The sequence below is a fragment of the Caloenas nicobarica genome, chromosome 1 (assembly GCF_036013445.1).
Source record: "Caloenas nicobarica isolate bCalNic1 chromosome 1, bCalNic1.hap1, whole genome shotgun sequence".
NCBI classification, from domain to species: Eukaryota; Metazoa; Chordata; class Aves; order Columbiformes; family Columbidae; genus Caloenas; species Caloenas nicobarica.
The window spans coordinates 212,688,388-212,704,411 of NC_088245.1; the positions used below are offsets into that span (position 1 = coordinate 212,688,388).

Sequence of the window (16,024 nt, forward strand, 5' to 3'; positions counted from 1 at the left end):
GAAACCCTGGGTCAGCTCAAACCAAAAGTCTTACAGTGCTGCCCAAAGACTATCGAAACCTTGTCTGACAAAGAAAAAAAAATATGATAATGGCACCAGAAATACACTCAAGTGACAGATCAAGGAGTAAGAAATAAAGCGTTTATAATTAAAAAAAAAAATATATATATATAACCACATGGATGGAATAAAAGCAGCGATTTTCACCACCATGGCTGCCTTTGCCTTTTCCTTTCACCCCAGTCCTTAGTTTTATGGTCCCCATTACTTAGTTTTTAGCCTTCAATACCTCGATCTGAGGAAACCCAAAACCTTACCACCTCCATCAGCTACAGCAGGGCGACCACAACTGACCAGTGTCAGAAGGACAAGGTTTCCACATCTGCTGCTCTACCACTTCATTGCATTCTGCAGGGGTAGAACGTGTCCTCTGCATCTCTCTTAGTTTTTCCTTCTGCCCAACCTTAATTTAATCAAACACCTTCCCAAAATTGCACTTAGGCTACAACCATGCAGATGAGCTGAACACAACACAGCTTGATTCTGCTACGAGAAAAGATCCTACAATGCGGCTCTGGAGTTTTATCCCATTTCTTAAATAGTCAGTTACAACCAGAAATACTTCCCAAGCATTTGAATTTTAGGGCCAGCTCCGTTGCACCTAGGATAATTAATTTAGGAATACAGCCAAACGACAACTTGCAGTTAAAAAACTCAGATTATTCACATTAAACTTCCTATATAACCGGTAGTGCAACAAGGCAAGTTTAGCATCTCAACTAAGTACAGATATGCAAGATGAATCTGGCATAACCACAAATCCTGAACACCATTGCTCTTCATTGAAAGACAAGAGGTAAAACCATCAGTCCAAGATTATCACTTAATAACACTTTATTTAATCGTGCGAGGAAAAAAAAAAGCTTGTAAAGCATTATAGTCCAACAACGGCTGCTGTCCCGAGACTAAGCAGGTTTGGGTCTCCTTATTTCTTCTTTCAAAATTAACACAGCAGAACAAAGTTTAGTGATTTTCATGTACAAAGTATATCCAGAGAACATCTTCTCACATTTCTCAGGTAAAAAAGTATTAAAACTCAAATTACAACAATGATGTTTTTGAGATACTATTTTCTCATATATATTGAAATGGTCTAAGTAACCTCATCACGGGTACCAAAACTGCATCATATCTTTTACAGCAGAAAGGCTGCCTAATTTAAAAAAAAAAAAAAAAAAGTTGCTTTGTTGTTGTTGCTAATTTTAACTGTTAAGGTAAAAATTAATTCCTAACAAACACTGAAATTAGTCCCGTCACCTCTATTTTGAGAGGCATCAAATCCTAGTCTCTGAAGAAATAAAGGCATTAATTGCCAGAAGCTTCCCTCACTAGATTCCTTCTGTGTCCTAGACAGAGGACTTCATTATAAGAGAATCCAGAAATTGGAGCTGTGACATTATTAGTTGTTACGACAAATCTTCCCCCAACCTACTAAAATGTCAAAACAATTCAGAAAGCTGGCATGCAGAAGCAACGAATTTTATTCACATCCAACAACTTCACTCACATCCAACAGTGCTTGTTTAATATAGTACATTTCCAATTTGAGTGTAACAAGTCTGCCACTTAATTTAAAACTACTAAAAGGGTTTTCTCCCACCAAAATGATCCAGTTACATATTTTGGCGTATCTAAATCCAGCAAGAGTGCAGTGTGATGAGTTCAGATACAAACGCTACTACAGCTCCCTAACAAGACAAACAATTATTTTTCCATCATTGCAGATTAGCGAGAGTCAAATAATTCACTGCAAAGCAAACCCAAAAATTTCCATGTCAGAACAAGCAGAGGCACAACTGCGCAAAGACTCTCTCACTCCATCCTCTTCCTTTCAGAGATTTAATACACTCCATCTTCAACTACTATGATATATAACACTCTAGTTACAACACTACAGACATTTAAGGCAAAAAAATTCTTCCTGCACAAAAGATGAGCCTAACAAGAACAACAGGATTGGCACGTTAAGCCCTATTGTAGCTGTGGATTTGCGGCATTGAATGCAGGACATTTTATTTGATGGTTTATGCTCACTCACAAATTTCTATACGTGTATTTGGAGATGAAGTTTGATTAAGGACACTGTTACAGAACAGTGAATCAAATGAAAGCATCTGAAGTGCAAAAAGGGCATAAAGCAAATTCTTCATTGCACATTCCTTCAGTTAATCTTCCTTGGTTTTAGAATTTCCAAAAATGAGGACATGGGAACTCTGCTAATCCAAATAGAGTCATAAAACAATTAAGAAGACTAATAGAACAAATACTGTGTGAAGGTTTGAGCTCAATAGTCAAACTCTCAGAGTTGAAAAAAAAATGTCTGTTAGTGGCCAGCCTACCATCAGCCTGTTGGTATCAGGGCCAAATTATTTCCACAGATCATCCTTCTCCAAGCCTGCCTTAATAACCACAACTAGAACAAACTTGGTTTGGACCAATCATCTTTTTCTATATCTTAAGAACAAAAAAGCAGACACATCTGAAATGCTTCCTAAAGCACAGGAAAATTGTCATGCCATAGATGAGGCAGGTAAATATCTGAGTCCGATACAAAATTTCAACCTGGAAAAAAACTCTTCCACACAACTGCATTCAGGTGAAAGCTGGGCACATTGAGCTGAAATAATGAAACTGATTTTGACCACTATAACACTGTTAATGTAGAATGAGAAATGGCACACTAGTACTGAAAGGAAAATAAAGCCCCCCAGTCTTTGATCGGCTCCGAAAATAAGCTTTATAGACTGCAAAAAAAGCTAGTCTCTAGACAAAAGGCTTGGCAAGGGAAAGCCCACGCCACCATGCCACCTTTCCTGGAATTCCGCAACTGCAAAGAACCATTATAAATAAGGAAAATAGAAATAAGAAAGATTACCTTTGACCAATAGTTGTTACCATCTGAAGGCTGTTCAGTGGCCTATGTGATCCAGTTCTCAGTGGACTAGTGTCCATATCACAAAACCCAACACCACAAATGGTCCTAACTGGTAACCTTGTTGGCAGTCTCACCAGAGAGGCCAAGAATTGAATGAGCATGGAGACTGAATCCCCTCTCATCCCTAGAAGTGGTCCCTTCAGGTCAGGGTTGAGGCACATTGGTGGGGCAGTCTGGGGGAAGCTTGCACTCCCGCTGCCTGTGCTGTACCTGTTCTGTGGATAAAAAGAGGGCTTCAGTCTCCACGGCTGTCAATCCAGGTCCTTTCACACACAGGTGAACTAAATTCATACAAGAGTTTGGTTTTTCTCTTTGTTTTAAAGAGGGATTACCTTATCCCAAGCGCAATCCTTTAAAAAAAAAAAAAAACAAAAAACAAAAAAAACAAACCACCAACAAACCAGCCAGCCAGTTCATCAAAAGTAAGAGTCAAACATCACGTCTTATTCATTGATAAAACCAGAATAAAGTAACATTTGGCAGCTTCCCCCACATACCTTCTGTGTTGTCGTGTTTGTTGTCTGTGTTGAGGGCTTAGTGAAGGTTATTTTCACAGGCGACATGTGTGGTGGTAAGGAGTTGGCAATGCTCTGCATGATATTACTCATCTTGGGGCTGCCACTTACAGGCACGGTGATAGTTTTAGTGACAGGAGTCACCGCCTTCGGGACTTCTTTCAGGAGAACGGGGGAAGAACTGGAAGAATTCGTTCGCCGTCTTTTGCGGGGCTTTTCGTCATCATCTGAGCAGCTGACACCTGGAAAAGGATTACTTTTTCTAAATTATATTTTCCCCGTCTGCGAGTCTTGGTGTTTTCTAAAACACTACGAATTTGCTGAGTTTTATACTCACTTTCAAATAAGATAAAAAGAAATAGAGGATAAATCACATGTTATGGTCACAACTAACCTGCACCACACCACAGATGGTCTCAGTCCTTGATACAGACCACACTTACAGTGCCATAAAGCCAAGAAACAAAACCTCAAAAAACACAGGTCACTCAGTTACTGGGTTAATTCCATTCAGTTTAAGAGATTAAAAGAACATTAGAGCCAACACAGGGATTTCATTCTGTCTCCAGAAGTTCGACTAATGAGACTATATACACAAGGGGACTGGAATAACGTCATGCACATTACAGTTTAAAATTTTACACTACACGTTGTTGTTGCTGGTTTTGTTTACAGCCCCTGGACTACTGAAGTTTATCCTCCTGTAGTCTTCTCTGATTTCAATTTTTGTACCTACTTTAATGCCATGCTTATCATTACAGCACCTTTCTCCCTTTCACCTCAACACAGCATTGAGATCCTTTTTTTTTTTATTACATACTTTAACTATGAAGGTCAAACCTCACTTTATCAGCTTTTGTCTTGTCTGGTGCATGCATATATATATATGTGTGTATATAGATACACACACACACATACACACACAGATATAAAACAGCACCTAACACGCAATCATGAAAAACAGAGTCCAGTCTCAAAGGAGTTCATTCTTCCTCACAATCACCTACTGTACACAAATAAAGCCTGCTGCAATATTCAGGATAACATTGTGATCAATGGATCTTAAATCCGTATAAAACTTAAATCCATATGTAACAGGTTCATAAATTGGTATACACTACGGAAAAACACAGTTTAATAACCTTGAAAATTCCTTACAGCTATTGGGTAGCATTTATGTTTACCAAATTAGCCAGTGTTTTTTTAAAAAATGGAGATAAGCCAAAAAAGACACAATCCCCCCTACGCAGAACAAGACCAAATGTCTTGTTCCATTTGCCTGGAGCTTAAAGACAAAAAATGCTGTCATGACAAAAAAAACAGTCTTGCTGGTAACCCAAGCAAACTTAGTTGGCAATCTCTAATTACAATTAAGATCTAATTAGTCTCTAATTAAAATACCTAAATATTGTGACATTTGAAAAGTGAAGACACAGGAATTTACATGGACAAGAAAGTGCCCAGTAGAACAGCAAGTGACTTCTGAAAAATGGGATTCTTTCTTATCACAAGTGCTAGCTCATCTGCAGGTACACTTCAGAACGCTGACAGCTGTATCCACACAAAGACAGGAAAATGAGCTAGAGAAGAGAAGCAAAGACTATTTTTTAAGTTTGCTTTGAAGCTCAAAAAATAGTTTGAGCTGGCTGTAACAGTACAAATGAAGCATGGAGCTACAAGCCTGGATTTCAAAGCTCTAATCAAGAATTCACTTTATGGCCCTGCACAAGCCTAGTGGTGATCTTCACCTATAAAGCAAAGCTTTGGTTACATGACTTCAAGGTCTATTATGAATAGGCTTTTAAGTATTACTTTGAGTACACTACACAGATTTATAACTGTGAGGTCACTAATCACACTGAAAATGTGTAGGAATTTCAGAATCTCAGAATCCATTTCAATCAAAAAAAACCTACATGCAGCTAAGATGCTAGGACACAGCTGTTATTTTGGTGGGTCACCAAAAAACACTGCAGAGAAAGATATTTGTTTGTGGTCCTCACCCACAAAAAACCAAACAAAAAATACGACACAAGACACATTAAACTAGCAGAACATAATTTTACACTAAGTACAGCTCACTGCATCTCCTGTTTTCACAGCTGAGGTTCTGCAAGAACATTATTCCTATAATTTCATGTTAGAAACTGCGTTTCCAGAAGATTTTCCACATGCGGTTAGCTAAAAGTTAACGCAGCTCGACTACAACTCACGCTTGGCGAGCAAGGGAGCAGAGGCACAGAGAGGTTAATGGCTCAGTCAGCCTGTGGCTTGGACAAGGTCACACAACAAATCAGTGGCGAAGTCACGACTATAACTCAGGTCCCCCGAGTTTGCTCTTGAGCAGGTTTGTTAGAACTAACATGACCGATATAATACACTCTGAAAGACAACACTATTCCTTCCAAAAAAAATAAAAGGGAAAAAAAGGAACAAAATGAAGCATGTGAAGTGGGGGAAAAAATGAAATCTAGGGATGGACAGAATAAAAATGAGAACCTTTCATCCCCCTCCATTGTGTGTCTAGACTGGTTTTACACTCGTTACCAAGTAATAATTCAAGAGAGGTCGAAATTAAATTTTTAAGAGGTTAAGAACATTTTCCCCTGAATCTTTAAACTAAAGGTGAGTGATTCGTGCATTAAATCAGAAAAATGAAAAATCTTAATGGGTTCCATGGGTTGATATAGCCATTAAAGATGGTGGTTTGCAGGTAACATCATATTAAAGTATGATGTGACATTTCTGACTAGCTAGAAGTTTATACAAACATGCACATAAGTCATAAAGATTAAAATAATTCTTTGAATATTAAAGGTATCCATGGCAAGCACAAAAATAGCTCTTATCAACTTCAGTATTAATCTTTGTCACCTGCATTTCGACAGGCATCAAATAAGGACAGAAGGAAACATTTTTAATTATTAGTTAAATAAAACTACCTTTGATGAGCTAGGCGTATGTATGAGGACACTCTGTTTTTAGAACTACTTGATTTATTAGCCAAAGAAAGAAGATTGGGAGGGACAAGAAAAAGGACTGTTTCTAGATGCTACGCCCTGGATTTCCAAATTTAAATAAATGAAAATGGGTATCTGGTAGGATTTTGTATGGAGTTTTCACAGTTGCCCAGAAATGCAAGCCTCACTAGGATTCGCTTTCAAATAAATCACAAAATGGGCCAACATAGTTAATGTAAGCATAAAAATGCTTGCCAAACTACTGTATTCTAAAAATGTATAGGCCAACTGTGGAAGTACAAAGGAGGGACCCTTTTCTAACCCAAATAAGTGACTCCTACGCATTATTTATGCATAAAGAAGAGGTAAGTCCTCTGCAGAAGCAACCAGCAGAGCCACCCTAAAGACAATTTCTGAGCAAGCTGGATTAGAAATCCACTGATACACAGCAATTCCTATATTTTATTTTCAAAATACTTTTCACTAGTGTTGTCCCTTGTCATTACCGCTCCCTGCAGCATATTACAGTGAGTGGGTTTATCCTGAAGGCAATTTCTTTAAAAGAGGGAAGCAATACATTCATTCTTTAGACTAAACGAAGCCATAAAGGCATTAAATGACTTGCCCAAGGTCAGAGTGTTTAACTCAGTCCATGCTTCAGCCACGAGACTCTCCCTTTCTTTCCCTTTTGTTAATCGGTTGCTAGTATCACTTACTTTTGACGTAAACAGTACTTCCACTTGGCAAGACGACTACATTGGAGGCTGGACTGGCGGGTCTGGGGGACTTCACTGTCGCTACACTGCCACTTGGAACAGGGGTAGATGTTGGGGTTGAAGTGGTACTTGTGTAGGAATAGCAAACCACCACTGAAGAGGAGAAAAGACACCTTCCGTATAACTGAAGCGCAGAATCCCATTATTCTATCACTATTTTAACAGCTGAAATGGAAGCCAAAGACTTCTCGGGTCATTAGCCACGTCTTTGCCTTTGCAGTCCTGTTACTGTTGAATAGTCCCCAGTTTGACTTAAGCGTGGTCCTGGAATTAACAGTCTCAAAAGACAACATAGAAATCTCACTTCCCCTCCTCCCGTCCCCAGAAATCTGTGCTGCCGATTCTACATTTTTTTTTTATTTGTATTAATCTGATGTTGTATTTTACAATCTGTTATTTGTCTTTTTAGCATTAATTAAATATTTTGATCTTTTTGCTTTTCAGTAAATGACCACATCTAGACAGGTAACTGATTGAAAAAATCACCAGTGCCTCTCCTCAGCAGTAAATCAGCTGAAGAAACCAAAATATTCCTTCCGTAATAAACAACTAATTTTGCCAATCAGCTTTTTTAAACCCTTGCTCATAAGTAATACTACAATAATCCTGTATTTCCCACAAAACCAGAATAAAACAGCCCATTTCAAGAAGTGTTACACACTCTCCAGTTGCATGAAGCATAACTTGAGCCTATCCAGCCAAGCTAGATGGAATGTGTACTAACATTATTTAAAAGGCACAGAGAAAGCAGAAAGTAGCTTTTAATTTGTTAACTTGGTATGTTTAATCTGAAGTAAAAAAAAAGAAAACCAACAAAATTTAATTCTCTTGACCTTCATCAAAAGCTGCTTACATTTTTCAAGCGTTATGAAACATCTTTCATCACTTACAGAATTTTACAAAATCTTAAGCCATTGATCCAAGTTTTTAGAGTTTACTGAGCTTAACAAGTTAACCAGTGAATTTCCCCTTTATTTCCTGGCAATTTCTTTTTTCCTTTTTTTTTTCTTCTCTCCCTTTATTTTTGGTTTAGTTTTGTTTGTTTCAAGGTTTTTGTTTGTTTTTAATTTCAGTTGCTAGTGTGCTCACTAACACAAAGCTGTCAGATTTATGCCGCAGCTGCTGCAAAGGTGTCTTTTAAAAACAGAAATGTTAACATTTTTCTATGAATACTGTGCAATAAGAACAATTCAGATTTTTTTTTTAATATCTAACACTTAAAATCTAAGATAACAATTTATACTGTGACATTATTTTTATATTCCCATCAATTGCAGTAGAATCCCAGCTTTCCCTCACCTTCTTTGTTTCCAGTTTCTGCAGGAACTGGCAGAGACGCGTTGTGCTGAACAGCTGCATTGGCGACAGCGTTAGCAGTAACGGTAAAAGCTGTTTGTGGAACAAGTCGCGGCATCAGTGGGACCAGTCGACGACCTTCTATAGACCATTCGGAGGAGCTATTTGGTCCAGACATACTAAATAGAAATGAACATTCCGTAAGCACTGTGCCAAGTTTCCAAAATACCCAGTACTCTTATTTAAATGCCTTTTTTCAACAGCGAAAGTCTAAAAGACAGTTTCTAGAGATATTCTAGAGAAATAATCTTGAACCTTCTTCATTTCATGAAAGCCCTTACATTTTTCCCACCTGATACAGAAATCCTCCCACAGAAAATTTAAGAGTTGCTGCTTCTTTTGCTGATTGATTTTACAGAGCCTTTAAAAGGCCAGAGGTCTGTGAATGTCGTGTTCAAAACTCCCATATTAATTAGCTACTATTCAGGTAGAGTGGCTACACACTGTTTCTGGATGACAAAAATAGCTGCACATCCAACATAAGGCTACTCAAATTGGTTATATTACAGGGAAAAACCCTTGGCTTCTGAAGCAAATCTTGTTCCACCTGAACAGAAGAGTTTCTCAAACTTATTAAATTAGTCCCAAACAAGGTAACAGAACATTATATGATTTAAATACACCTTGTGCAACTTCCTCAACAGAAACCAGCCTGCTGCTCTCATTTTCTCTTAACCTTAGTACTCACACACTGACTAGAATGTTTCCAAAAAATGCTGTTCTTATCTAGATGGAGAAGTGTTTCTGGTTATGACTGTTTTACATAAACCATTTGTCAAATCAGCAAAACCAAAACGGCAAATTATTTTTCAACGCTGTTATGTTCTTAAGCAAATCAACCCATTCAACGTATTAATATATTCTGAAAAACAACTTCTCACATGAACTATTACAAGCAAGTTGCGGCAAAAGCTACCACAAATTAGTTCGTAAAACGCAGAGTATCTGCTCTGTTAAATCCTGAAACGCTTCAGCGTTCCTCATACGTATTCACATAGTGTAAGCAGAGCTACATCAGCTGAGGTAAAAATACGTCTTTAAAATCAAAAATAAGGCTACAAATGTTGCGTATAGCAAAGCTAGCAAAGTCGGCTTTCCTAATGAGTTAGAGAATTATTTAAGTCAAATACTATATTATCAACCATCACTTACAAAGAGTTATCACAGGAAAAATAAAGAGATGCAGCACTTCACAATTGCACCTTGTCTGGATTATAATATTTCATCCGTTTGAAGTTCAACACCTCAGGACAAACTTTATGCTTCTTCTGTAAAATGCTAAAAACAGAACTACTACTTAAAAAGGAAACTTGATTTAATAAAAGAATCCTGATTTGAAAATTAAATGCTTGGTTTTCATTATTTTTTCCCCTTTCTTTAAAGAAGTGTAAGGAACTCGGCGGTTTTTGTTTAGTAAACAGCCTTTTTCTAACTCTTTAAACTTGAACATTAAAACATTAAAATGTTAAATATCCTTCTGCAGCACTAAACCAGCTGATTTCGGCAAGACAATTGCTTGCTAACTCCTATCTGTATGATTTCCTTTTTTTTTTCCTCCATATGACGCCTACGCTACAGTAATCAAACTTAAAAATCAACGGTTGTAACACAGATAAAGGAAAAAAAATACAGACACTTGCCATCCAGCTCTGTTTAAAGACAGTTCTTAATATTAAGACTGTTAAGTATTTATCAAAAATGGGTAAGCACTTGCCCTCTTGCTCCTCTCCACTTCTCAAAATCACTTGGAGCTTGCGAAAGGGAACACAAGGAGGAACCAGCCCTGTTGATGTCAGCACAGCAGCTGCATCAAGCACAGAACAGTGGAACTGATGTCATCAGTTATCTTGCTGCAGTTTTTCTACTCTAATATTTTTTTTCCCCTCTGTGCTGACACAGTTTTCCACTAATCTCTGCCACTTCTTTCCCTCCCTTTGTCTTTCTACATGGTTAAGTCCCTCCTAACATAACCTTTCCAAATGGATTTAAATAAAATTAAAGGTGAAATAAACAATAATAAAGGAAACATCTCTATCCTACTCACGGATTTCTCTACTTTCTTCACTTTCTGTTTCTTCTGGGCTATCTTAGAGAAAGCTCTTCCTGACAAAAGACTGTTTCTTATATTGTACTTGTAAAAGGAACGAGATGCCTTCAGATCCAAAATGCAACAGTATTAAATAACTGTTTCTAGTTCCAAGATGTAAATCTGATACACTAATTCCTTCATCCATACACTGTTCTAACTACTATTCTTTAAACCGGCATCAATCTTCCAAGTTCTAACGCTCAGTTAAGGCATAATGGATTTTCCAAAGAGCGCCTTTGGAAATCACACAGAAAATGGCCTGTAACTTACTTGTGTGCAATAGTCGTTAGTCGTTCATCATTTACTGCTCTCCGAACTTCAGCACGATGTCGTTCTGTTGAAATACTATTAAAAAAACCCAGCAATATATTTTAGTCAGAGGGTGACATGAACATTTATCTAAAACTTCTAACTAAAATTAAACTTATGAATAATCTACTTGAGAGACAAAAGGGAACAGGCATTTACATTTAAGAGATTGTCACTTAACTTTTGCTGTCACAGTGAGGAAGAATTAATGTATTATTGTCCTAAAATATTAGTGAAGAATAAAAAGAACGTTGTATTTCATAGGGTATCCCTGCAAAACAGCTAGAATCCAATCTCCTAATGAGAGTAATAAATTTAAAGCGTATGGTAGAAAAATTTGCACAGAACATGCAGCGTTCTTTCTTCATGTAACTTGCGGCCAAAGGCCTTTAAGTCCTATCTTGACGGAACTCCAAGCTAGTGCACACAATTGAACCAGCTGTAAACCTTTTAACACTCGGTATCTCACAAAACACCAACAAAGCTTCAACCACAAAAGCAGTTGTTTTTCCTTATTAAAAACTCAAAGCAGAATAGCAATTAAACCTCCACAAGGCAAAGAATTACTTCCATAAATTAAGATTTGCTTGGTGATGCTAGCGATAGAAAAAGCACACAATACCTTAAGAGAAAACAGGTCATCGGTTCTTATTTTAAAAAGGTCAGAGTTACCTAAGCACTTTAGAGAGTTCTCCAAGAAGATCCTTCTTCTCTTTCGTAAGGTCTCCCTGTGCACGTAAGGCACTGATGACACCTGCGTACGCCTCCAGTTCTGAAGAATTAAAGCAAATAGTATTTCTATTTAACACTCACCGCAAATGGGGGGGGAAAAAAAAAAAGTTATTTTCACTATTACTGACAGTATTCTATTAATTTTCAAAATCATTAAAAGGAACATGTCTTTCAATTATTCAGTGCTTTTCAAAAGAGACTGATGATTTAGAGCTCTCTCAGTCAATTACTCTGCAGCGTACAGCTTTTCTATGAAACAACTGTATAATCACAGAGGATTATCTAGTTTATAAACCAAACCAAATATTTCAGGCTCTCTCCGAGCTGACAGTTCAGCCAGAACGCTTGAAGGAACAGTCTCCAAATTTGGAGAGTAGCTCAGAATTCTCTATAAGCAGGAGAAGAAAATCTTTAACATGTATCATTGTTAAAAGTTCCACAGAAAAACTTGGCTTGAAAAAGAAATACACTATCAAAAGAACAACTAATTTTTTCCATAATGCCTTCCCTTAATTAGCATGGAGAACATAATCTCTAGTTTGTTAAATACGATCATCATAATCTTTTATGCCCATTTACTTGATATGTACAACTGCTTGAGTCTGAAAAGAATGCAACGCACTGAACTAAACCTGCTCAACGCAAAAGAAACAATCCGGTTATCCTTAAATGCAGAGCCATCATGAAGATTAACTCAAAAAAACAACAACTCTGATTTAACGTACATTTATAATTCCAGGTGACCTATGTAAATATTGGTCCACTGACGTTTTAAAAAATAGAATAGTTAAAGATTGCTGAACATTCTGAATTTTGTCCTACTAAGCAGGGTGAAAATACACGTAATGCAAATAATGGAGTCTGCTAATTTGCCCCAAAATGACTTGCTAGTCTAAGCTTAGCACGGTTTAAGGAAACATTACTGAAACTCCTGCTTTAAACCACAAATACACATTTTTTTTCCAATACTTACATAGGTGTCTTTCATTCAGCACCCCCATTTCAGCGGCCAAGCCAAATCAACCCCCCCACAGTTAACCAAAAGCGAGAATAAAAGGGGCAGGCCAAAACCTAACACCTCTGAAGCTTGCTGCAGAAGAAACACTGATACTATTCTGAAAAGCTTGCAGGATTCCAAAGAGCTAATTTACAAATCAAATCAAGGAACTGTGTTCAAAAGAAGTGCTGCTTTCCTGTCCTGATTAAGCAGACAACACACAAAGCAGAGTTGCTTTGGTTAACTATGCAGCCTGCACAGGGATGCTAAGTGACCTACAGAAGCATTTACGGCTTCAGTTATGAAACATTTACTAATTAGAGCAACGGTTATTACTAATATCAACATTTATTTAGACAACCACGTTACAGTATTTAAGATACTAATTACTTTCTTCTGTTAACAACATAAAGTAATTCTCAGATACAACCATATAATTATTTAGCAAGGATAGTTGGTGTTTTTTTTTTTCCTTTCTGCATTTTTAATAGCGATCTTCTACACTAGGGCTTTAAAAAAGGGCACATTCTGGCCTTCTGGAAGCTAGCAAAGATAACAGAACAGTTTTAACCAGCTTCCTCAGCCTTATATCCACATAGCAATCAGTAACTGGTGTGCCCTCTTTCCAATACAAAACACATCAAATGGCCCAAACAGATTTCACAAATAAATATAATTATTTCAAGCGTAAGTTGCATCATCCCCTACTTCAGTTACAAACCATGAACACCGCAGAAAAACTCCAGGTGTTGCCAATTTCTCACCTGCACCACCGCATCTCACCCATGACGGAGAATCCCGCTGTTGCGGTCAAAAATAAGCTGTTGGGCTGAGAGCTGGAAAAGCAGGACCCTCTAAAGCAGATTAATATCGCAGGATATGACCATTAAACAGCTATTTGCTCCCACCGCCCCTGCTCCTTCCCCCTCCAATCTTGTGAAGCACCTATTTAAACTGAGAGCTTCTCTACCCTAGAAGAGACAGGGCTCTGCTCCTCTGTTAGGCTGGCAGGGCCCTCTTGTGGGGACACAGCTCATGCCAGCAAAAAGAAAAAAACCCCACCAAAAACCCCACTACTTATTTTTTTTTTTTTTTTTTTCCTGTCAGCCTAGGTTATGTCATTGAAGGAGGTGCAGCTGCAGTTCTGTTTGGCTCAGCTGCACCAGCAAGGCTCTGCCAGCACAACACCATCAGCTGGGCTAGAAGTTGGTTGTTTTGGTTTTTCTTTCCACCCTCTCAGCCAGTGGAGCTGCGTTAACAAAATTTAGCAGCGCAGATCCGGTCCAAGTCTTTTTGCATCCTGTACTTTCTCCTGGTTTTCATACTTCTTGAGCCTCGCTTAAACCTAGGGCTGTTGCCTCAACGGATGTACAGCAATGTCATGCGCAACAGCTGCATCACTGTCTGTTTGAACGGAAAGCAAATCCCAGATTCCCAAGAAATGAAAAAAAAAGAGAAAATAAATTCTCAACTCTCAGAAAATAAAGTGGATGGCTTCATAATGTATGAGAACCTTGGCACAGTTACGTACAGCACATCATCTTTTAACATTTGAGTAAAATGAGAATAAGAAAAAGCTGTGACTTGACGGTCAGAGGAAGTTAGAGGCAGTCTCAACTTTCTTCCTGACATCATTTCTTAGATTATGCCCCTCAGAAAGAAGTTTGAAAAGAAATCTAAGGTGTTTTTTTTTTTTCCTCTTCTAAAACACCACATTTAATCGGCCAAACAGCTTAACTAAATAAAAATAAACACAGCCCTAAGAACTCAAAAATCACTGTGCAAGATCAGATCAATCGTCTAACAAAGGATTCTCTCTCCTGTGGTAGTCAGAAGCAGATGCGAGGAAAGAGCAAATAGTTTTATTACCTTCCAAAATGCAAAAGTGTGTCTCCTTGTACACATGCATTTATAAGGATGAAGCACAAAAAAATCTCCTAATATATGGCTTGGGCGGGAGTCTCAGATATTGAAAGACATTTGAATCCAGGCAAAAAGCTCTTGTTGTTATGACAGTTAGAAGAGAACATTGTTGTCACACTTCCCTGATAATCTGTGCAACTGCAAATCACAAACTATCACTTTTTTTTCTCCTGTTTCAAGTCTTTACGATAGTACCTTTACCACTTGAACTGAGTTCCACAGTGCCAGTTAAATCAGGGTTGTATGATTTTTTTTTTCATATAAAAAGGCCTCAAACACAGAACTGAAAAACAAACACCTTCCTCTCACAGAGTATCCCGTTGCATGTTAATAATCGTAAAAAGAACAGCAATGCAACACTGCAACATTGAGGCAGAGATGGACTGGTGCATCCATGAAGGATTTGACCAAAACCAATTCTTCTCTATTCATTTTGCTCAGGCAGAGAGCATCTGCTAAACATCACTTCAAACCAGCGCTGTCAAACCAATGACACATGCAAAGCACAAAAAAATGACTTGCAAGTTGCCTGTAGACATATTGAAGTATTTCACGGCAGCAGCAGGCAGGCAAATCTTAAAAGGGCAAACATACAGACCCACAAATTGTATCTTACTGTACCCAGTTTGCGAAGGATCCTCTTGCACTCATCTCTGCTGAGATCCAGAAGAGTTGGCCACACCACGGGCATCTTTCCCTCGCGTCTGCGCTCCCACAGAGCTCGGCCTCGCTGGAAAAAATGAATATAAATGCAGTAAGCACAAGCCCCTCGTTTATTAATGAATGCAAAACTCTCCTCGGCCTGCTCGTAACTCCGTCAACATGTTCACTCCCAGCCCCTGTAATGGGGCTTTGCACGCAGGGATTCAGCAGTTTCACAAGGGCATGGGCTCCCCACACTCTCTTGCTCAAACCCATCGCCCGAGCCTTTTTATGGAGTATCTTATCGCCTTTTTTTTTTTTCTTTTTCACACTGGAACGCTCCCCGACTCGATGCTGGAGTCTCCTCCCTCTCCTTTATGCACAGAGCACCTATTTATAAGAACTCTTCTTCCCAGCTCACCGCCCGCTCCCCCTTCCCCCCCAACTCCGGGGAACGCATTTAGCACCAGCCTGTTGTATGACAGAACGCCAAAATAAAAAAATAAATAAATAAATAAATAAATAAATAAACAAACACGTGAAAATTTGCTTTACGCGTACCAACACTCACAAAAAAATTTAAAAAAATAATTAAAAAAAAAAAAAACACCAAACCACGGGAACACCCCCTCGCCCAATCAATGCATGTAGCACCAGCCTGTTGTATGACAGAACGCCAAAATTAATAGATAAATAACTAAATAATTTTTTTTTTAAGTGAAAATTTGCT

The 16,024-nt window shown here is 38.2% G+C and overlaps 1 protein-coding gene across 13 annotated transcripts in view; it reads right to left on the reverse strand.

Moving 5' to 3' along the window:
- Positions 1–16,024, reverse strand: part of EMSY (EMSY transcriptional repressor, BRCA2 interacting) — a 40,257-nt gene that overhangs the window by 23,545 nt on the left and 688 nt on the right. For 10 of the 13 annotated variants that reach the window (XM_065651072.1, XM_065651036.1, XM_065651053.1 and 7 more), the window contains exons 2-7: positions 15,274–15,382; positions 11,673–11,772; positions 10,962–11,036; positions 8,546–8,721; positions 7,187–7,339; positions 3,493–3,752 (exon numbers count right to left, since the gene is read on the reverse strand). In XM_065651072.1, coding sequence (XP_065507144.1) covers positions 3,493–3,752; positions 7,187–7,339; positions 8,546–8,721; positions 10,962–11,036; positions 11,673–11,772; positions 15,274–15,343 — 834 coding nt within the window. In that variant the 5' untranslated portion in view covers positions 15,344–15,382. Of the gene's footprint in view, positions 1–3,492; positions 3,753–7,186; positions 7,340–8,545; positions 8,722–9,754; positions 9,832–10,961; positions 11,037–11,672; positions 11,773–15,273; positions 15,383–16,024 lie in introns of those variants that run through there. The other 3 variants (XM_065651088.1, XM_065651044.1, XM_065651063.1) reach the window with 2 other exon arrangements.